The following is a 24,043-nucleotide window of genomic DNA, read 5'->3' on the forward strand; positions in this document are numbered from 1 at the left end:
TGTATTTAAACTATAGTGGACAAATAAAGTGTGTTTTGCTTTAAATCCATTAGTTTGGCCAATCAAATTGCACCTAAAACACAAAGCCTTACATTTACTTTTAAAATGAGAAAATGTTTGAGTCTGAGACTATCTTCTGAATATTGAGGGGTGGGGGGGTTAATCTAGTCTGTCTCAGATTGCTCTCCCAATTTTGTCACTAGCTTCCAGATGTTAGTAAGGTGAACTGTGCAGGTCAACAGGGCTGTTTTGCTGTTTGTCATTTCCTGTGCCTAGGTTGATGCCAAGAGGTCTGCCCACTTTCATTTCTTTGTTGAGACTTCTTAACGATTGAAACAATTGAGTGCCTTGCTAGGCCATTTCAGAGGACCTCACTGTGGGTTTGGAGAGCCATGTAGGCCAGACCAGGTGAAGTTGGCGCATTTTCTTCCCTGAAGGACATTAGTGAACCTCTTTTCTACTGCAAGGTTCTGTGAGGGCCACTGTGGATATGGTATCATATGACGGCTGCAAGATCAGCCAATCTTGCAGATGTTTTTCTCTTGGAAAAATTCAATCTGAAATTGAGGTCCATCCACATTTCATGAAGTGAGCGATTGAGTTAATATTTCTCTGCATGTAATGCAGGCCTAAAGGACTGTCGTCTCCTGTCTGTTCCTTCAATCCTGTGAGAGATGATCTTCATCAAAGTTATAACTTACTTTGTCAGTGTCCAATCTGTCTGTTCCTTTTTTTTAAGTGATTCATGGGCGATAAACATTCATTGCTTAGCCAACATTTGTTGTCCATCTCTAAGTGTCCTGGAGAAGATGGAAATAAACTGACTTCAGTATGGCCATTCTTAGTACTGTTAGGAAAGGTATTCCAGATTTTGACCACTAACAATGAACAAAGATAAAATAGTTTGTGTGTGACTTGAAGGAGAGTTTGTATGTGGTAATGCATCTGCTGCCCATGTCCTTCCATATGGTAGAAGATGCTGTTGAAAGAGCCTTGGTGTGTTACTGCAGTGCATCTTTCGGATGATTCACGTGGTTGGTTCAGTGATGTAGGGAATGAGTATTGAAGGTGTTAAGTCTTTCAATCCAGTTGCTTTGTTCTGCGACTTCTGAGCTTCCTCAAAGTCATTGGAGCTGCCTCCATCCAGGCAAACAAGCATATAACCACACGGCTGATTGTTTTTACAGGAATTACTGCCTTTTTGATGGCAGAAAGGCCCTGGGGAGACAGGAGGTAAGTTACTCATTGCAGAATTCCTAGTCTCTGTCCTGATCTTGTAGTCATAGCATTAATATGCCTGGTCAGTTTCTAGTCCATGATGACCCCCCAGGATGTTGTTAGTGGGAAGAATCAGTGACTGTAAGGCCATTGGATGTCAATGGGTGATGGTTAGATTCTCTTATGATGGAGTTAGCCTCTGGCTGACACTGTGTGGTGCAATATAACTTCTGACGTCTCAGCACAAGCCTGGATGTTGCCTAGGTTTTGCTAAATATGGGTATGGAATGCTTCAGTATCTGAGGAGTCACAAATGGCACTGAACAATGTGTAATTATCAGTGATCTTTCTGATCATATGATGGAGGAAGGGTCATTGATGAAGCAGCTGCAGTTGGTTGAGCCTAGAGCACTACCCTGAGGAGCTCCTAAAGTGCCCTCCTAAGGTCAGGATTATTGATCTCCCAACAACCATAACCATCTTTCTCTGTGCTTGGTGTGATTCCAACTGACAAAGCGTTTTCTTCCTGATTTTCATTGGCTCCAGCAAACTCTCAAAGATAAATTAAACGAAAGAATCTTTCAACCTCACATTGCAATTCAATGCCAATGTGGTACACTTCAAATAGAATTACATACTAATTGTTTTACTTTGTGTGACTGCTGGATTCTTTCATTTCTATCTCTATTGAAATTTTATTATCCTTTTTCCAGGAATTGCAGGCTTATAAATTACTTTTACTGAATCATTGATAGATACTCTTGACACTATCAAGAAAATAGAAACATTAGGCATAGGAGCAGGGATAGGTCATTCAATCCTTTGAACCTGCTCAATAAGCTCATGGCTAATCTCATTGCGGTTTCCAACTCTGAGGTTATTCTTTCTTCATATCGTCACATCTTTCTTGTGAATCTTTTAAGAGAGGTATGGTATACCTTTTAACCATAATTAATTCACATCTTGTTTAATTTATTTATTTATTCTCACTTGTACCGAAGTACAATGAAAAGCTTTGTACAGCCAGATCATAGTAAGCAAGGATGTACAGAACAAAAGATTCAGGCAGAGGCATACAGGTAACATTGCACAAGGCATACAAGAGAGATCAATGTTAGCACAATCAGAATTATTTGAGGCTAGACAGTCCAATCAATAGTCTGATAATGGCTGGGAAGAAGCTGTCCCTGAACCTACTGGTGTGTGTGTGTCTGTGTGTGTTCAGGCATCTGTGTCTTCTGCCTGATGGAAGAGTTGTAGGAGATTATTGCTGGGATGTGAAGAGTCTTTGATGATGTTGGTAGCCTTTTACATGGATAGACGATTGGTCCCTGTGATGGTTTGCGCTGTGCACACCACCCTCTGTAGTTCCTTACATTCCTGGGCAGAGCAGTTGCACCTGGACAATTTTGCTTTCAGTTATGCATGTAGAAGTTAGTGAGGGTCCGTATGCATTCAGTTGGGAGTTATTAGCAGTGTCCCAATCAGGATTTTCCATTTATCCTACTTTTAACTTTAATCTCCTAAAACTAGAAGTTCTATTCTAAAACATCTGAATTATGAGCTAGACGTTTAAAACAATATTCACAGAAATGTTGCTGAGAAGTCTCTTTTATTCTATTTGATCTAGAGATAAATGACTGGCTTTAAGATATCAAGAACTAAACTTAAAAGTCTGCATTTGTTTTTGTTTCAGATCTCTATCCTTAGAGAACGAAATGCACACTCTTTACCAACTATTATAGAGACTTCTGAAATCCAAAAATCAAGTGACCAACTGCTGCAATTGAACCAGGATCTAGAAAAGGCTCAGGAATGTATTCTTCATCTGGAGTCAGAACTTAAGAATCAAAAGGAGGTGATAAATGCTGCGGAAGAAAGCCTCATCATTAAGGTAGGACTTGTATTTTGAGACATTTGAGGAGCAAAATGTCTTTCTAGGATAATTTAATATTATATTCAGAATATAAACATTTCCTCAAAATACCAGAAGTTATGACGGAGAGTCAAGATTTTGATTGCTCATTAAAATTTTGATAGGATTTTGCAGTCCTTGAAAAATGAAAGGAGAGGAAAAGGGAATTTGAATATCCTTGTTCAAGAAGAGTGTAAGGCTAAGCCCAGCAATTACAGTTTAAATTTGGAAGTGGAGAAAGATCTAGAAATATTAATTTGGGATAGAATTAGTAGTCACAAGATCAAATATGGGTTAATAAAAGAGAATCAACATGTATTTCTTTTGGGAAAATTGTGTTTAATCTGCTTGAGTTTTTTGAAGAGGTAACAGAGGGGATTGATGAGTGACATGCTGTTGGAATATATTTCCAGTAGGTGTTTGGTACAATGCTGCAGAAACATCCTGGGGGCAAAGTTAAATCTCTAGGAATAAAATGAACTGTAGCAATGTGGATTTGTGTATGTGTCAAGAAACTAAGTCATGGTTCATTGATTTCTTTTTGACTGTAGAAAGGATTTGTACTGGAGATTCCCCAGATTTGATTTTGCAACCCTTGCTATTCCTGATGCATATTTATTGTTGTGCAGAAAACAGTTTCAAAGTTTGCAGATGAAATAAAACTTAGAGGTGTTGTAAACCGTGAGGAGGATAATGTAGAACTTCAAAAGAACATTGACGAATTGGTGGAGTGGTCAGATAGGCGATTGAGTAGTTAGCACTGCTGTCTCATAGTGCCAGGGACCTGGGTTCAATTTCAGCCTTGGGTGATTGCGCATTTTCTCCATGTCTGCATGAGTTTCTACTGGATACTTCAGTTTTCTTCCACAGTCCAAAGGTGGTTATGTGGATTGGCTATGCATTGTCTGCTCGAGGCTAGTTCAATTTGAGGCATTTTGGACACCATTAAATGATTATTTGAAGACAAGCAGCATGTAGGGTTACAAAGAAAGGCGGGAGAATGGTACCATGTCAAAATGCTTAAGCAGAGAGCTGGCGTAGACAAGATGGGCCGAATGACTTCCATTTGCAATTCTGAGATTATTTTGCTAAACGTGTAACATGAACTGTTGTCATACAAACCAAATGATGATTGGTATTACATAATTACATATTTTTATTTTCCATGTTTAAATGTAGGAATCGGAAATAGCAAGACTCCAAGTCAAAATTTCTGGATTTGAAAGAGCTATGAGTAAACAGCAGCTGCAATCTCCCACATTAGAGGCTCAAAATGAATCCAATAATAGAAAAGACTATACATCACAACTGAAGAGTTTTTACCCTCTGACCAGAAACATGAACAGACCTTTCAGTGCTCATGATACATATGGCACTGATATTGGTTCAGCATTACAGTCCCTGAATTACTCTAACAGGATTCGTGAAACACTTGAGCAGTCTTTTATTGAGGAGAGTATCAGTTTCGATGATACAATGGATGCGTCTTGTGCAGGGAAGTCAGAGAACACAACTTTATTCAGTCAGTCTGCCAATTCAGAAGCTGAAGAAAATTTAGAGCTCACTAATCTGATTAGTAATAGTAACATGGATACTCTAAGTGAAATGTTGAATCAACTAATTGCCATGGAACAAACTAGTACTAAATTGGACTCTCCAGTTAACAAGTCATCAGGCTTATCTAATGAGCAGATTACATCAAAACCGGAGGATTGTTCAACAGGAATGTACAGAATTCAAGATCAGGTGAGTGTTTTGTTCGTTGAATTTGTTTGTTACTTATTTTATTCAATTTAATTTATATTATTCTAAGCTATTGCAACTTATAGGAATCTGTGGTTTTTCCTCTATTCATGGGATGTGGATATCTCTAGCTAGATCAGTATTCATTCTTCACCCCTAATGCCCTGAGAGGAGTCGAAAGCCAGCTACATTGCTATATGTCTAGAGTCACAGACAAACCACATAACTACAGCAGGTTTCCTTCCTTGAAGGACATTAATAAACCAGATGGGTTTTAAAACAATCAACAGATTACATGGTCACCGTTAGTCTACCTTTTTAATTCCAGGTTTTTATTGAATGTAAATGTCACCTGTTGCCATGTCTTTAAAGCATTTTATTGGAATTTTATTATGTAATTAATCCTGTCAACATGTGTGATTGTTTTGCAATATATTATCTATGTAATTGCTGGTATTACTGAAAACCTGTAACATTCACAGCAATTTCACTTTTCGTAAATCACTGCAATTAATTAGCACGCTCAGGCTTCCCTTCTATTTGTTCCATTTTATCTGTGTGAAAACTATCCAATTAGTTCCACCTCTTATAATTTTCTTCTTTTTAAGTGTTTATCCAATTCCTTTTAGAAAGCTACTGGTTGATTTACATAGGTCAAGATCATCATAATTTGCTAAGTGTGAAAACACAAGGATTCTAATTTCCAGTCTGGACTCCTTTTGACTTTTCACCTTTTCTGGTTACTAACTCTTCGGCAAGTTGAAACAGAACAGCTGGGGAAGAAACGGTCAAAAACCTTTATAGTTTGGAATTTGTCTATTAAATCTTCTCTTAATATTCTCAGCTCCAAGGAGAACAATTCCATTTCCTCTCGTCTTTCTACGAGCTCCTCACTCCTGACACCATTCCAGCAATTTTCCTTTGTGCCCTCTATAAGTCCTTGACATCTTTCTTAAAGTGTGGTGCCTAGAATTGGGCACAATGCTGTAGCTGAAGCCTAATAGTGATTTTTTAATTTTTGCATAATTCAGGAACATAGGAACTGGAGTAGATCCTTAATCTTGTTCCATCATCATTCAGTTAGATCATGACTGGTTGTAATCTAACTCCATATATACACCTTTGCTCCATCTCTTAATAACTTCAATACGTTTCTACGAATCTCTGATTTAAAATGAACAATTATGTAACATAGTTAACATTTACAGAAATTTGTCACCCGTTAAGTTTAGAAGTGTTTCCTAGTTTCAATCCTGTAAAGTCTCACTCGAATGTTTAAACAATTTCTTTCAGTCCCAAGCAGTCCAAACAGTGTTAACACTTCCTCTCTTTAACTAACTTATCTGTTCCTCCTGAAATAAACTTTTCAAATAAATTGCTCATTAACACTCTACATTCCAGAAAATACAATCCTAGTCTCTCCTCATAATTTAAATAACTGATGCCTTCCTTTCTCACTACTCCATTCCTCTAGATATATAACCGGAGAGCCTATTAGATTGTTTTTTTTTAAACGGTCCTGTAGGGTTTATAACTATATATCTGAAATCCCCGGACCTTTCTGTTTTTGCAATACCTTTAAAATTGTCCCACTTAAATTGTGGAAGATGATATGTTTCATTTTAAAATATGTCATTTCACACTTTTGCAATAACCTTCTCCATATCTGCCATTTTGCTAATCTTTCTATAGGCTCTTGCTTAATCTTCATTTGTTTAATAAGTTGCTGTGAGTCTCTGATTTAAAATGAACAATTATGTAACATTAGTTTTCACCTTAATGTCATCTTTAAAATTGTGTCACCTTTACACATTTTAAGATCAATATTGTTATACAGAGTTGTGGTTACAATAATGATCATGGGGACATGGGTAAATAAATGTTTCCAGTCTGATGAACTGTTCATTACTATTCCATTTTCTGTTTCTTCACTCATTCTTTGTCTAAGATGCGACTTATCAATCAATCCCATAGATTTCTATCTTACTAATAAGCCTGTAGTATGCCACCTTTTTTTAACATCCACATCAACCCAATCAATTGTTTAATTATAAAAGCTCAATAATGTTTTATCAGGGTTAATTTTAACAAATTCATTTTGCCATTTATTAACTCCTTGTTCTTCCAAGTGATAATTTTGTCATGGGTTGTATGTTGTCTAGAAGTTTTCCCACTGTTGACAGGCTTGTAGTCAGTTACTCAAATACATTTATAAATAATAAATTGATCTTGCTACCTAGATTAGATTAAATTAGATTATTTAGTGTGGAAACAGGCCCTTCGGCCCAGCAAGTCCACACCGACCTGCCGAAGCGCAACCCACCCAAACCCATTCCCCTACATTTTATCCCTTCACCTAACACTACGGGCAATTTAGCATGGCCAATCCACCTAACCTGCACATTTTTGGACTGTGGGAGGAAACCGGAGCACCCGGAGGAAACCCATGCAGACACGGGGAGAATGTGCAAACTCCACACAGTTGCCTGAGGCGGGAATTGAATCCAGGTCTCTGGCGCTGTGAGGCAACAGTGCTAACCACTGTGCCACCGTGCCGCCCACCTACTTATGGATATCTTTCTACTCATCATACTAATAGTAGTAAGACTTGGTGAATTGACGGAGGTCTCTTCTGAATTATCCTCTACAGCATCAAAGCAAGTACATTGTTGTGAGCCATTCCATATTTATTGCTATAACAGACCATTTGCAACTTCTCTTTGTTATATCATCTCAACTCATTGAAGGTCATTATAATCAGAGAGGGGTTGTTGTACCAACTGGTGCTCATTGTACTTGGACGAATCTTAATTGGAAACGCATTTTTCCTCTGAGTCAGATGGTAATGGATTTCAAGTTTCACTCCAGGATGTGTGCTCAAAAAACAAGGCTGATCATCCAATGCCGTATTGAGTGTGCTGTTTTATTAGGAGTGCCATTTTTCAGTGAGACATCTCCCCATTCAAGTGGGCATAAAAGTTCCCATGGTACTGTTTAAAGAAGAGTAGATAAGTTATCCCTGGTGTTCTGGTCAATATTTATCCCTTAGACAACATTACAAATACAGATCTCTGATCATTGTCATATTGGTGTTTGTAGATGTTTGCTGTGTGCACATTCACTGGCATGTTTCCTGCATTATAGCCATGATTACACTTTGAAAGTATGATTTGGAGATGCTGATGAAGGAACGTCGCTCTGAAAGCTAGTGTGCTTCCAATTAAACCTGTTGGACTATAACCTGGTGTTGTGTGTTTTTTAACTTTGAAAGTATTTTTATTCGCACTTGAAAAGAATCTTTTGTATTTTATAACATTGGCATGACCACTAGGTGTCTCAATGCACTTTACAATGAAGTACTTCTGAAATGTATTCACTGTTGTAATGCATAGTGCTATATGAATGCATGTCTTTTTTTTCTTTCTTGGCGAATTCTCTATTGTATTAGCTGAATCCCAGCAAAATTGCATGTTCTAAGGTAGTTACAAGAATGTATTGCTTCCAAGTTGTGCGAGACTCAGATTTTTTTTTTGCCTTATCTTGTAACCTACAAGCTGTATTGAGTTATGTGTGGGTTGAGAGTTCATTCTGAGAGTCCCATCTGTGGCTGATGTCATTTGACATATGTTGTCAGTTGTCATATAGAGTCATAGAGCTGTATAGCATGAAAACAGATCATTTGGCCCAACTCATCCGTGTTGACCAGATATTCTAAATTAATCTAGACCAAATTTGCCAGCATTTAGCCCATATCCTTCTAAGCCCGTCCTATTCATATACTAATCCAGATGTCTTTTAAATGTTGCAATTGTACCAGCCTCCAACACTTCCTCTGGCAGCTCAATCCATACATGCACCACCATCTGTGTGAAAAAGTTGCCCCTTCGGTCCCTTTTAAATCTTTGCCTTATCACCAGAAAACTATGCCGAGTTTTAGACTCCCCTACACTAGGGAAAGCCTTTGGCTATTCACCCTATCCATGCCCCTCATGATTTTATAAACTTCTATAAGATTACTCTTCAGTCTCCGATACTGCAATAGCAGCCTCCAATGCTCCAGCCTATTTAACCTCTCCCTATAGCTCAAACCTTCCTACTCTGGCAACATCCTCATAAGTCTTTTTTGAGCTCTTTCAAATTTCACAACTCCTTCCTATAGCAGAGAGACCAGCATTGAACACAGTATTTCAAATGTGGCCTAAGCAATGTCCTTTACAACCAAACCATGAACTCCTAACCCCTATACTCACTGCACTGACCAATAAAGGTAAGCATACTAAATGCCTACTTCACTATCCTGTCTACCTGCAACTCCACTTTCAAGGAGCTATGAATCTGCACTCTAAGGTCTCTTTGTTCAGCAATACTCCTCAGGGCCTTAAGTGTATAGGTTCTGCCCTGATTTGCCTTTCCAAAACGCAGCACCTCACGTTTATCTGAATTAAACTCCATTTGCCACTCCATTGGCCTATCTGATCAAGGTTGAAACTTTATTGCTGGAACAGCACAGCAGGTCAGGCAGCATCCAGGGAACAGGAGATTCGACGTTTCGGGCACAGGCCCTTCTTCAGGATCAGTCCCATTGTACTGTGAGGTAACCTTGTTCGCTGTCCACTACACTGCCAATTTTGGTGCCATCTGAAAACTTACTAATCAAACCTCCTATGTTCACATTCAAATCATTTATATAAATGACCAGAAGCTGTGTACCAGCACCAATCCTTATGGTACACTGCTAGTCATAGTCCTACAGTCTGACATGAGTAGTGGTTAAGTTGTTAGAGGGGATCCTAAAGGACTTGCATGTATTTGGAAAGACAAGGTCTCCAAGGGCCTCCAGTCTGAAAAGCAGCCCTCCACCACCACCCTCTGTCTCCTACATTCGAGCCAGTTCTGTATCCAAATGGATAGTTCTCACTGTATTTCATGTAATCTAACCTTGCTAACCAGTCTACCATGCAAAATTTTGTCAAATGCCTTACTGAAGTCCATCCAGATCACATTAGCTCTGCCTTCATCAAACCTCTTGGTTACTTCTTCAAAAAAACTCAATCAAGTTAGTGAGACAATATTTCCCACATGCAAAAGCATGTTGACTGTCCCTAATTAGTCATTGACTTTCCATACACATGTAAGCCCTGACCCTCAGGATCCCCTCCAACAACTTGCACAGCACTGATGTCAGGCTCACCAGTCTATAGTTCCCTGACACTTCCTTACCACCTTTCCTACATAATGGCACCATATTAGCCAACCTCCAGTCTTCTAGTATGTCACCTGTGGCTAGCGATGATAAAAAAAAAATCTCAGCAAGGGGCCCAGTAATCACTTCCCTTGGCTTCTCACAGATTTCTAGGGTATACCTGATCAGGTCCTGGGGATTTATCTACCTTTATGCATTTTAAGACGTCCAGCATCATCTCTTCTGTAATATGGATATTTTTCAAGATGTCGTTGTTTATTTCCCCACATTCTCGAGCTTCCATACCATGGAATAGAATAGAATCCCAACAGTGTGGAAGCAGGCTGTTCGGCCCATCGAGTCCACACCAATCCTCTGAAAAGCATCCCACTCAGACCCAGACCTCTCACCCTCACCTTATCTTTGTAACCCTGCATTTCCCATGGTTAACCCACCTAGCCTGCACATCCCTGGACACTATGGGCAATTTAGCATGGCCAATCCACCTAACCTGCAAATCTTTGGACTGTGGGAGCAAACCAGAGCACCTGGCGCAAAACCACGCAGACATAGGAGGAATGTGCAAACTCCACACCCAAGTCGCCCACGGGTGGAATCGAACCCAAGGTCCCTAGTGCTGTGAGATAGCAGTGCTAATCACTGTAAATTTTTAAGATCTCATTGCAAAGAGATTCTATACTAAATATGCATTGGATTGCTTTAGACAGTTCTTAGTAAAAATCATAGGAATTAGGAGAGATGATATTTAGAATTATGTAGTAATTCAAATTATTGCCCCTTGAAATATTTTGTTTCCTTTTATTTATATAGCTGGAGAAGCAATTATAATTTGGTGCTGAGGTTAATGATCCATTGAACAGCTTCAGCTGATGCACTTTCAATGGTTGTGATCCCATCAGGAATGGATGTCACTCTTTGTTTAAATACCAGGGTAACAGATCCACGAATGCTGGTCGCTGTTCAGGTGTCCATTATATTTGTTTGAACTTTGTTGAGGGCTAGTGAGCTGTTCAAATAACATTGGTGTTTTGTGAGATATCTACAATAATAATGATGCCTTCTCTTTAATGTTATACCTCATAAATATACATTCTAAGGAACCATCTTTCTTTAAAATGCTGAAACGTTTCCTTTTCTCATGGTTGGTGGTTGAGATAGCTGCCTTGATATGAAAATTATTGTCAAAATATGATTTTTATTGGTGGCTCTGGTTTTAGTACTGTACCCATATTTTATAAATTCATAATCTTAAATGGTTCCTTATTTTACTCTAATTGAACAACTTTGGTTTGTCTATTACATCTATGTAAATGTGTTGCTCACGTAGCGATAAATTCAAAACAGCAGAGTAGCTATACGCCGAACATGATGGATATTTGCTGGATTAAGAAACCCATATCAAAGCATATTTTTGAAATAACTTCTAAGAAACACTGGGTGAATACTTTAAACAAAGTATTTTCCCTTTACAGGTTGACTTGTCATTTTAAGAGTTGTAATATTGTTGTTGAGATACTTGAATTGTTTAATGTATCTCTTATAACTTTGCTTTCCAACTATAGCGGAATCTGTACTGCTATCTCTATTGCTGTATCTGCTAGAAATTATTTTTCACTTTAGTTTACAGTAGTTAACTAACTTCTGTTTTCTAATAGGACAGTGCCCATTGTAACCTTACAGATGCTGATTTAAATGTGCAAAGTCATATGCCTGTGCCATTGAAATAATCCCAGAAAGCCATTTTCTTCATCCTCAGTCATGGTAGGTCATAATATAGTGGATCTGAATGTTTCTCCAGCTTGTATATTTCAAATGTGTTTGTAAATTGTTTATATGCCAGATTTTTGTTAGACAAGTGCACACTCGTTGAGACATTTGCCAGCATTTTACCAGCAGCTGGGAGTCGAGGCAGGAGGGCTGGTCAAATGACAACTGAAGTTGTTTGGAGAGAGGCCCAACAACAGCCTAGCACCAGGAGATATTTTGGAAGTTAGGGAAGGCTCAGACACCTACCAAAAGTCAACATGGGATGAAATAATGATCATTTTGCATCTCCTGCTTCATTTTATAAGCACCTAAACACCTCTAACAGAGTTAAGGTTAGACCTCTGCATGGAGACATGGATAGTACTTCAAAGTGGTCTCATAGCAACTTCCAAGGAGGAGATGGAATGCTGGGAATTGCTTGACAGGCCACAAAAGGGCAATGGTATCAGCATTACCTCCTGGGGTCACAGGTGGGATGATAAGTGAGGACCAGTGGAACCCTGTTGGTGTTGTGGGAGGGAGGAGAAGGGGTGAGGGCCGAAGTATAGGAGATGGGTCGCAAAAAACCAATCCCCGGCTTTGGGGAAATCATCGGTAAAGAAGATGGGCATTTCAGAGATTTTAGGGTTTAGGATCTTAATTTTATCTCTTTGTGCCCCCATTTTAATAGATTTCATGCATGACATGATATTGAACCTTTCTTCTATTGCTTCTGTCTCCATGCCTGTTCTTTAGAAGGAGACCTCTCCCCGTGCCACAGATGCTTTCATCTTTCGCCAGCACTCTCTCTCCACTTGGACCCCTCTGGCCCTTTACCTGCATTCAACCTATTCATTGAGAACTGTCAACGTGATATTGATCACATCAATTTCTCTGTCCCCCATTTAACCATTTGAATTTATCTCCCTCTGAGCTGGCTGTACTCCATGCTCTCAGATCCACTCCTGACTTTGTCATCAAGCCTGCCGACAAGGGTGGTGCTGTTGTTGTGAAGTGTACTGACCTCTGCATTGTGAAAGCTGAGTGCCTGCTCTCAGACATTGCCTCCTATCTCTCCCGGACCATGACCTCATCATTGTACACCAGGCTATTGTCACCACAATGGTCACTTACCTCATTGCATCTGGTGATCTTCCTGCCGCTACCTCCAAGATCATAGCTCCCCTCCTCACCCAATCACAGTCTGCTTCTACCTATTTCTATTTCTGAGGATAGGCTGGCCACTAATATCCATTACAAACCCAGCAACTTTCACAGTTAAACTTCCACAGTTACCTGGACTATACATCCTCGCACCCAATTCCTGTAACTCTTATTCCATCACATCTGATCTGATGATGGCACCTCCTCCAGAGACACCTCTGAAATGTCCACTTTAGTGGACAGGGCTCTTAGTTGTATCTGACCCACCACCCGCACTTCAGCCGTCACCACCTGCCTTCCCTTCCAGAACAGCTGTAGGGTTGCTGGTCCTCACTTACTGCCCCACCAGCATCCAAAGGATTATTAGCCACCATTTCTGTCACCTCCAGCAAGATGTCACCACCAGGTACTGATTCCCTTTCTCTCCCTTGTCATCCTTCTGCAGGGATCATTTCATCCAGGAAGACTTAGTCCACTCTCTTCTGAATAAGCATCTTCAGGTTCGAGGATGCATCTGTTAAATTTCTGTTCTTTTAAAGAAAATCTCAAAATAATTGGCCATAATCAGCCTGTGGAAACCACCTTCACCAAGCAGAAAAACATATTCCAAGAAGTGGCTATTTTGTTGAAATCTCAGTTTGTTATGGCTGGCTGGGAGATTACTAGTCAAGTAGCTTTTTGCAGAGAAGAACATTGTCTTATCTTCTCCCTGAGACGACTAAGTAACAACTTTAAATGAGGTTCCAAAACCTTGAATGCAACCTATTGGTTAAATAACCATTTAACTTATGAATCAAATCAGATGTATTTTGACATTTACTTCCATTGCATTTGTTTTCCATAATTCACCATCTATTTAGTACTAGCTGATTACTAGTTGTTTAACTATGCAATTGCACGTAGATCGCCATAAACTAGAAAAATCCTTAGGAGAAGATTAGATAACTGGGAAATAATTGGATCAGGGTGTTCATAGGTCATTCAAGCCTCCTTCCATTATGATATTTTAACGTCAGATAAACTTAAGATTACAGCGAGGCCTTTGAGGTATGAAGTTAGGAAACATTACAACCCTTTACTTAGAATAGAGGACAGCACAGCACAGTATAGGCCTTTTGGCCCACACTGTTGTGCTGAGCATTTATCTTAATCTAAGATCAGCCTAACCTGCACACCCCTTAATTTATTGCCATCCATGTGCTTGTCCAGCAATCACTTAAATATCCCTAATGTCTCTGACTCTACTACCACCGCTGGCAGTGCATTCTATGCACCCACCACTCTCCGTGTAAAGAACCTACCTCTGACATCCCCTCTAAACCTTCCTCCAATCACCTTAAAAATATGACTCATCGGGACAGCTATTTCTTCTTGGGGAAAAGTCTCTGGCTATCTACTCTATCTATGCCTCTCATTACCTTGTACACCTCTATCAAGTCACCTCTCTTTCTCCTCCTCTCCAGTGTGAAAAGCCCTAGCTCACTCAGCCCTCTCTTCATAAGACAAGCCCTCCGATCCAGGCAGTATCCTGGTAAATGTCTGCACCCTCTCTAAAGCATCTATATCCTTCCTATAACGAAGCGACCAGAACTGGACACAATATTCCAAGTGTGGCCTAACTAGGGTTTTATGGAGCTGCAGCAAAACCTCATGGCTCTTAAACTTAATCCCCCTGTTAATGAAAACAAAAACACCATACACCTATCAACTTAGGTGGTAACTTTGAGGGATCTATGGACATGGATCCCAAGATCCAGCTGTTCCTCCACTCTGCCAAGAATCTTGTCTTTAACCCTGTATTCAGCATTCAAATTCGACCTTCAAAACGAATCACTTCGCACTTACCCAGATTGAACTCCATCTGCCACTTCTCAGCCCAGCTCTGCATCCTGTCAATGTCATGTTGTAGCCTGCAACAGCCCTCGACACTATCTACAACACCACTGACCTTTGTGTCATCAGCAAACTTACTAATCCACCCTTCCACTTCTTCTTCCAAGTCATTTATAAAACTACAAAGAGCAGAAGCCCAAGAACAGACCCTTGCGGGACACCACTGGTTACCAACCAGTAGGCGGAATACTTTCCATCTACTACTACTCACTACATTTTGTTTGGCCAGCCAATTCTGTATCCAGACAGCCAAATTTCCCTGTATCCCATACCTCCTCACTTTCTGAATGAGCCTACCATGGGGAACCCTTATCAAATGCCTTATTGAAATCCATATACACCATATCCACTGCTCGACCTTTGTCAACTTGTCTTATATCACTAGCGCTTTTCTATTTTCCCCACTTCCCTTTGAGCTACAGAGTCAGGCTCAGTGCCAGAGACCTGTCCACCATGGCAATCCCCTGGTAGGTTGCTCCGCAACCCCCCCAAAAAAACCTTACCTCCTACATTCTACAGGAGGAGCATGCAACTGCCCGAACATCCATTCCCACTGTTCTGAATTCCCAAAGAGACTATTGAAAAAAACCCTGGTAATCTTATTGAATCGGTGCACAAAACCATTTTCTTTGGTTAGAGGAGGAGAACGGATGGGAGACACTACCTAAGTAGTGTTTCAGGTAAAGCAACAGCCCAAGTATATTACCTCACTTACTCAGCAGTCGTGTGTCTGCTCTTGCTCAGCGTGTGCTCTGCCTATCCACGAGGTAAATTTTAAAAATAATTAATTTACCTTCCCGGCAGCCCCCTGATTATCGCTCTCACCGCTCCTGCTGCTGCTGCAGAAATGGAGAGGAAATTTGGAAAACTCTTCCACAGGTAATGTTGGGTCAGTTATTAGTTTTACATTTGAGATTTGTAGATCATTGTTAGAAGGTATGAAGGGCCTTAGGTGAATTTATGAAGCCAGGTCACAGATCAGCCTTGATTTCAATGAACGACAGGATGGATTTGAGGGGTTAAGTAGACTACTCTTGTTTCTATTAACACCGGCATCTCTGAATCATTCTATTTTCTAATTCATGATATAAGCAGCTTTTTTATTAACTTGGCATATCGTAGTTTTACCTTTATGAACAATATGCTGCTCCAGCTTCTAGCTTCTACGCACCATTCAGATTTGTCCATCACTTTCCATCTTCTAAAACCTTAATTATATTAGATCAACCATGATCAGACAAAGTGGCATATCAGATTCAGAGTGCCAAAGGGCCAGCACGTTTTTCTAAACCCACTTTAATTACAACTCAGTTTGTATTCTTAATTCCTCACCTAACTTTCATTTGGAAGGAAACATGTGTTTCTTTCTATGGTGGTCTTTGGGATTTTGTGATATGCTATGGGTTTTATATATTCCAGAGCACATACTTTAGGTTTAATTATAATAAATCATTTCTTCTGATGCCAAAGCATGGTGTCACTTCTCAGATGTTCAAGGAATACACATTCTCAGATGTGAATGAACGCAGTTAATTAAGCAAAGGGATCAGGTAAAGAGTATCTGTGGTGACTGCCACCTCATACTGGGTGGAGCATTCAACATAACGTGTAGTTGTTAAGTGGTCCTGTTTTGAATCAGCAGGAGATCAGATCAGCTGAATTTTTAAGCTTGATTTGTTCACTCCCATTCAGGATTTCTCATTGATGTAGCAAGATGTACTTATTATCAAATGTGTACTAACTATGTATTTTCTATCTTTTCCCAACTTGCCTCCTCAAATTAGACTCGTGCTCAATATTCCTATTGAATACACTTCAGAGAAGACTACTGGATGTCTTAATGACTTATATATCCAGTTCATGAAATTTTATGAAGTGAAAACAGTTTGGAAACTTCAAAGGTTCAAGGATGCTTAATTAATTTATTTTGTGGACCATTTGCATGTAGCTGTCACTTTTTGGTTTATCTTCAATGATCTGTTGTATTATGACTGAACTTTCTCAACAAAAGCAGTCACACGAATAACATCAACTAAAGGATTAAGATAAAGTTTGGAAGAGCGATCAGTAAGCTTACTATCCAGTAATATTAGTATGAAGTATGCAGATGTGATAGTAAAGCAGTGACGTGATCTTTATTCCAAAAGAAGCTTTGAAAATAAAGATTGCCTAAATTCATATTGTTTTGCTGGTAATTGATGTAAGTGGGTGTTGAAAATTTCATTTTTTTAAATGTTAATAAACATTTTGTTTTTAGAGAAGTGAAACAAATGTATTTCATTGAAATATTTTTTCTATGTAAAATAAATGCTCCTTTCTGTATTGCTATGCTTATTTTCATCCTTTACAAAAATGCTAGGCTGGTGTAGACTGCCATGTTGTCCATGAATGTTTGAGCTCCTACTAAATTTAATTCAGTCAGAGGGGGTGAGTCTCTTTAACAGCTGTAATCTTTGGAGTGAAGTTTGAATGGGAATTCCAGGATTTTGGCCCAATGACAATGATGAAGTGGTGATATATGTCCAAGTCTGGATGTTGATTGGTCTGGAAGGGGAATTCCAGGTGTTGTTTCCATTCATCTGCTGACCTTGTCCTTCCAGGTGGTAAAGGTCGCAGCTTTGGAAGGTGCTGTCACAGAAGCATTGATGAATTATTGTAGTGTATCATGTAGATGGTCACATTTGTGGCACTGTGTGCCACTGTAGAAAAAGTCAATGTTTAAGATAGTGGATGGGATGCCAAACAAGTGGGCTGTTTTGCTTTGGGTAGTATCAAGCTTCTTGAGTGTTGCTGAAATTGCACTTCTCCCGGCAAGTGGAGTGTATTCTATCACATTCCTGACTTGTACCTTGCAGATAATCAACAGGATTTGGGGGAGTCTGGAGCTGAGTTATTCACTGCAGAATTCTGAGCCTCTGACACATACACTTCCTGGTTACTGGTTTTCCCCACAATGTTGATAGTGGAGTATTTATCACTGGTAATGATGATCATACTGTGGGGCAGTGGTGATATAAAAACAAATAAGTAAAATGAAAATGGAGCAAGGAATATGTTCCAGCTAATTTTTGTTCAGCTTAGAGATTTCTCAATTTCAAGCACTCAATCAGTTGTCACTAAGAAGTAGAGAACGTAAGGGAGTCAGTGCTCACTTTGTGTCAGTAATTCAAGGGGAGCATGCTGCACATCAGATTATTTCCGTTTTGCTTAATATTTCCTCATTTTGTTTTCAGCTTCTCTGATTAGGAAGACAGCTTTAAGATCTATATACGATCATGTCCATGTCATGGGAACTGTTCCTACATAAGGATGATAATGCTTCATTTGTGATTTGTTATGTTCTGTTGTTGATTCTATTAAACTAAGATTTTGAACATGACAAGCAACTTTCTAAATTGGAATTATTCATCAACCATATTCATGATTTTTACCATCATTAATATACTAGAGGTTTAACAGACTTTCTACTGGCTGTATTCAATGTTCAAAAAGGAAATCAAAATGTTAGGATATTTTGGTTCTTCATGTGTCTGCCCAAGTTCAAGCAGCACTGAATCAGCATCTTCAAGACACACCACTCTATTGTTACGAGCTTGCAATTCATTGTCTACAGTTTAAACTTTAGTTATAAAATACATGCAGAGAAAAACAGATGATAGAATTATGAAAGGGAAGTATAACTCTATCAGTGGTTAAATTTGCTATCTAGTATGTAGTGAAGTTATGTATGAAGGAACCGCAGACATGAATCCAGGTGCTTATGGAATTAACTGAACAACACCTGAGTGCATTACAGTTAATCTAAAGTCTTGGGCCAGGGAGGACATAACATTAAGTAGAACTTGTTATTGTGTGCTTTGCAGTAACACGTAAATGACTAGCTGTAGAACTAGGATTAGGTCTAGTTATAGTGTTATGAAGCTATGGGTGTGCCTTTAAGAGAGTGAAGGACTTGGCAAGTACACAGAGTGCTGAAGAATTTTGATTGGAATAACATTTTGATTAAGAGCAAACCGCACTCGCTGAGTGGCCTGGAGACAAATACAAATTCGAATTTGGCCAATCGGTTTAATTTATACCCTGAAAAATACCAATCTCCAGTCAAGTTTGAATTGAGTATATTAAAAGCCAATGACATAATCCGATGCTCCGGAGTATAAGACCAGGGGACAATTGAACAGTTGAGAGGAGAACTGTCAAGCCCAGCATGTACCAGATGCTTGAAAAATAGCTCTCTCTTAAAAGTATCTTTTTGATCAGTAACCTATAATGCAGAAATTCCTGACAAGGGGAAAAGAAGACACCGGAAGATCCAAAGACAAGAACCTACAGCTGCCTGGTTTGAGATAAGAAGTGTTATTTTGTAAACTTTAATCGGGAATTTTATCAGACTCGTACTATAGAAGGGAAGGTAAAAGAGAGATTAGAGAAAGAAATTGTAAATAGTGGTTAGTTAATTATTCTCTATTGTACTTCAAGAAATAAAGTTGTTAATTTTTCCTTTACATTGTTCTTGGCCACTCGAATTTTTACAGATTACTGCGCAGGATAAATCTTTTCTGTCTTGCTGGTTTTAAATTAAGCAGGAGAGTTTACCCGGTGTCGTAACAATAGAGTGGTGTGTAACCCTTCAAGCTATCTCAAACCATGTCACGTGAAGCATAATTCCAACCCAAATCAATACTGTGTAGGGTCAGCTGGAAGATTTCAGATGCTTACTAAATTTACAGAGTTGATTTATGTGTGTTGGAGATGGACATGTCCATCCTTAATAAATTCAAAAATAACAACTGGGATTGTAATTTAGTGTGTGAATTTAACTGCTTAAGATTAAGAATTTCAGTGGTACATTTTTATATGGCATAGATCTTGATTCAAAGAAAAATGCTGTATAACTGCTGCAAAGTATCCAGTTGTCCAGATTAAAAGAAAAACACTTATTGCTGTAATGCTCAAAATACTGTAGCATGGATGTCATTTTAATTGTCGTTGAATTGTGCTTAACATGATTTTATTGTAGAATCTTACTGTTTTGTAAACAATGCTTGCTTATTCACAAATCCATTTAAAAAAAAATGGCATGATGGTCTGTTTTAGGAGGGTTGACAACCAGTCCATGTGTTAATGTACTCGCTAAGACCAATATTTGGGTATTGTTCTGATTTAGTATTACTTTTTAGAAAGGTAAGCAGGTTTTCATAAGATCCCATGTCAAGCATACAAAAATCTTGATGTAGAAATCAGTTTCTTCTGTCCACAATTCTAGGCTACATAGTAAGATAAAATAATTTTCATCCTCAATGTATTAACACCACCAGTGAATAACTTTTGAAATATAGCCTCAGATGGTTTGTAGGTAAAAAAGGCAGCCAATTATTACACAGTAGTTTCTCTCAAATAGCTGTGTGACCATTGTATCTGTTTTAGTTTGGAGCATTTGAGAGACAAATATTGACTCTTCTACCTCCTTGAACAGTGTCATAGAATGTTTTGGGCTTAATCTTTTCACATGTTGGCTAAGTGTTATTTTTGTTGAGTACCATCAGGGATTCACTGTTTGAGGCCAGCAGGTTTTCTCATGCAATCATCAGAAACTCCTTATTAACAACCAATCATATCCCCCATATCCAACTCTCCGTAGCAAGAAGTACTCCCCAGGATATCCTGGGATATGCTGCTATCCTCAGTGCTAGCACCACACTTGAAAGACTTTTGCTCACCCAACCAAGTGCTGACAATCTGGAGATGTCCTGCACAGTTGCAGATGTTTACCCCAGACATGGCAAATCAGGAGAAATTGACACTCCATTTTGCAACCAGGAACCTGCAAGTCCGGGTGGACTCTGTGCAGTGGAGTAACAGCATCTTTCCTCAGCACTGGCAGAAAAGGTGACAACACCAAACTCTACCAGCCTAGTCTGAGACTGTTGCCACTACTTACTCACTTACCACCTTTCCCCTGCCCACACCAGCATTAACAACTGTTCCACCCAGATTCCCTTCACTCAATCCCTTCCTTTCTCTCAATAGGAAAAACTAACCCATGAAAGGGCTGGAAGAGCCAAAATGAGTAATGGGGTACTAGATATTTGTCTCCTCACCTCTCATGAAATGTGGAATTTGGCTCTAGCAGGCCAAGACTAAGACTGGTCCTGTGGTGATGCAGAAACCTTTATGTACTGGAAACTAAATAAGATGTACTGCCCATTGTTGCACTACTCTGCATGATCCCCACTGTGGATTTATTATTAACTTTCCACAACCTCTAACGCTTGATCGTTATGCTTTATGTCTTTGGCTGCTGCAGGCACAAGCGGAATGTCCATAGTAGTAAAGAGGGCTACTCACATTAATGCCCTCCTCTATCTCTGAGAAAGACAATATGTTCGCTTCAAAGGAAACGAGGGCTGTAGATGCTGGAGATTAGAGTTGAGAGTGTGTGGTGCTGGAAAGGCACAGCAAGTCTGCTTTTTCACAGCAGAGAGCGGTGGGAGCTGGGCGGAAGTGAAGTTGGAACGCAGAGCTGGTGGGGAAGGTAAGTGATTGATATTTAAGAACTTACCTTGATGCCAACGGTCTTTTCACAGCAGAGAGCGGCGAGAGCTGGGCGGAAGTGAAGTTGGAGCACAGAGCTGGTCAGGAAGGTAAGTGATTGATATTTGAGTGGGTGTGTTCTAGACCACAGGCCCTACAAAGTAGGGTCTCCCTCCAATCCTCCTCCTCTAACCTAACTTTAAAGTCTGCAGGTAAGCTACTCAGTATTCTTGTTTTGGAGACTAAGTGTAGAGTAATGGCAGCGCAGGCAGTGGAATGTTCCTCCTGCAGGATGTTTGAGGTAGGGGTGACGACCAATGCTCTTGCCGACTTCATCTGCAGGAAATGCAGTCAGCTCCAGGTCCTCACAGAACGCGTTAGGGAACTGGAGCTGGAGTTGGATGAACTGAGGATTATTCGAGAGGCTGAGAAGGTGACAGAAGCTACAGGGACATAGTTATGCCAGAGAACAGAGGTAGCTGGGTAACAGTTAGAGGTGGGAAGGGGAGGAAGCAGGCAGTGCAGGGATCCCCTGTGGTCGTTCCGCTCAACAATAAGTATATTGCTTTGGATACTGTTGGGGGAGGCGGCCTAGCAGGGGTAAGCTGCAATGACCGGGTCTCTGGCACGAGGTCCCGCTCTGAGGCTCAGAAGGGAAAGGGGGAGAGGAGGAGAGTACTAGTTATAGGAGACTCTATAGTTAGAGGGACAGACAGGCGGTTCTTGGACATGGGCAAGACTCTCGGTTGGTTTGTTGCCTCCCGGGTACCAGGGTCCAAGACGTCTCGGACCGTGTCTTTAGAATCCTTAAGGGGGAGGGTGTGCAGCCAGAGGTCGTGGTGACATAGGTAGGAAGAGGGGTGGGGAGGTCATTCAGGAGCTCATGGAGTTAGGCTGGTAGCTAAAAGCTAGGACGGACAGAGTTGTCATCTCTGGGTTGTTGCTGGTGCCACGTGACAGTGAGGCAAGGAATAGGGAGAGAGTGCAGTTGAACACATGGCTGCAAGGATGGTGTAGGAGGGAGGGCTTCAGGTATTTGGACAATTGGACTGCATTCTGGGGAAGGTGGGACCTGTACAAGCAGGACGGGTTGCACCTGAACCAGAAGGACACCAATATCCTGGGAGGTAGGTTTGCTAGCACTCCTCAGGGGGGGTTTAAACTAATTTGGCAGGGGGATGGGATCCGGACTTGTAGTCCAGCAAGTAAGCTAGCTGTTTGTCCGGATGTCCAAGACTGTAGGGAGGCTGTGGAGAAGGTAGCACTGACTGGGAATACTTGCGGACACAGAGATGGGTTCAAGTGTGTATACTTCAACGCAAGGAGTATCAGAAATAAGGTGGGTGAACTTAAGGCGTGGATCAGTACCTGGGACTACGACGTTTTGGCCATCACGGAAACGTGGATAGAAGAGGGACAGGGATGATTGTTGGAGGTTCCTGGTTACAGATGTTTCAGTAAGATTAGGGAGGGTGGTAAAAAAGGAGGGAGGGTGGCGTTGCTAATTAGAAATGGTATAACGGCTGCAGAAAGGCAGTTCGAAGGGGATCTGCCTTTGGAGGTAGTATGGGCTGAAGTCAGAAATAGGAAAGGAGCAGTCACTTTGTTGGGTGTTTACTATAGGCTCCCCAATAGCAGCAGAAATGTGGAGAAACAGATTGGGAAACAGATTTTGGAAAGGTGCAGAAGCCACAGGGTAGTAGTCATGGGCGATTTCAACTTCCAAATATTGATTGGAAGCTCTTTAGATCAAGTAGATTGGATGGGGCGGTGTTTGTGCAGCGTGTCCAGGAAGCTTTTCTAACTCAGTATGTAGATTGTCTGACCAGAGGGGAGGCCATATTGGATTTGGTACTTGGTAACGAACCGGGAGAAGTGATGGGCTTGTTAGTGGGTGAACATTTTGGTGATGGTGACCACAATTCTGTGACTTTCACCTTGGTTATGGAGAGAGATAGGTGTGTGCAACAGGGTAGGTTTTACAATTGGGGGAAGGGTAAATACGATGCTGTAAGACAGGATCTGAGGGGCATAAGTTGGGAGCATAGGCTATCAGGGAAGGATGTCGTGGAAATGTGGAACTTTTTCAAGGAACAGATACGACGTGTCCTTGATATGTATGTACTTGTCAGGCAGGAAAGAGATGGTCGTGTGAGGGAACCTTGGTTGACGAGGGAGGTTGAATGTCTTGTAAAGAGGAAGAAGGAGGCTTACATAAGGTTGAGGAAACAAGGTTCAGACAGAGCGTTGGAGGGATACAGGATAGCCAGAAGGGAACTGAAGAAAGGGATTAGGAGAGCTAAGAGAGGGCATGAAAAATCTTTGGCGGGTAGGATCAAGGATTAACCCCAAGGCACTTTATGCGTATGTGAGAAACATGAGAATGACGAGAACGAGGGTAGGTCTGATCAAGGACAGTAGTGGGAGACTGTGTATTGAGTCGGAAGAGATAGGAGAGATCTTGAATGAGTACTTTTCTTCAGTATTTACAAATGAGAGGGATCATATTGTTGAAGAGGAGAGTGTGAAACGGACTGGTAAGCTAGAAGAGATACTTGTTAGGAAGGAAGATGTGTTGGGCATTTTGAAAAACTTGAGGATAGACAAGTCCCCCGGGCCTGACGGGA

General features: G+C 40.5%; 1 protein-coding gene across 10 annotated transcripts in view; it reads left to right on the plus strand.

Moving 5' to 3' along the window:
- ccdc18 (coiled-coil domain containing 18) overlaps positions 1-18,255 on the plus strand; it is a 184,029-nt gene extending 165,774 nt beyond the window's left edge. For 9 of the 10 annotated variants that reach the window (XM_043698817.2, XM_043698814.2, XM_043698816.2 and 6 more), the window contains 4 exons: positions 2,915-3,112; positions 4,313-4,879; positions 11,735-11,840; positions 16,667-18,255. In XM_043698817.2, the coding sequence (XP_043554752.2) occupies positions 2,915-3,112; positions 4,313-4,879; positions 11,735-11,806 (837 nt within the window). In that variant the 3' untranslated portion in view covers positions 11,807-11,840; positions 16,667-18,255. The remainder of the gene's footprint in view (positions 1-2,914; positions 3,113-4,312; positions 4,880-11,734; positions 11,841-16,666) is intronic. The other variant, XM_087990462.1, reaches the window with a different exon arrangement.
- The last annotated feature ends 5,788 nt before the right edge of the window (positions 18,256-24,043 follow it).

The sequence above is a fragment of the Chiloscyllium plagiosum genome, unplaced genomic scaffold, assembly GCF_037043375.1.
Source record: "Chiloscyllium plagiosum isolate Xiang-an unplaced genomic scaffold, Cpla_swu_hap1 HiC_scaffold_9, whole genome shotgun sequence".
NCBI lineage: Eukaryota > Metazoa > Chordata > Chondrichthyes > Orectolobiformes > Hemiscylliidae > Chiloscyllium > Chiloscyllium plagiosum.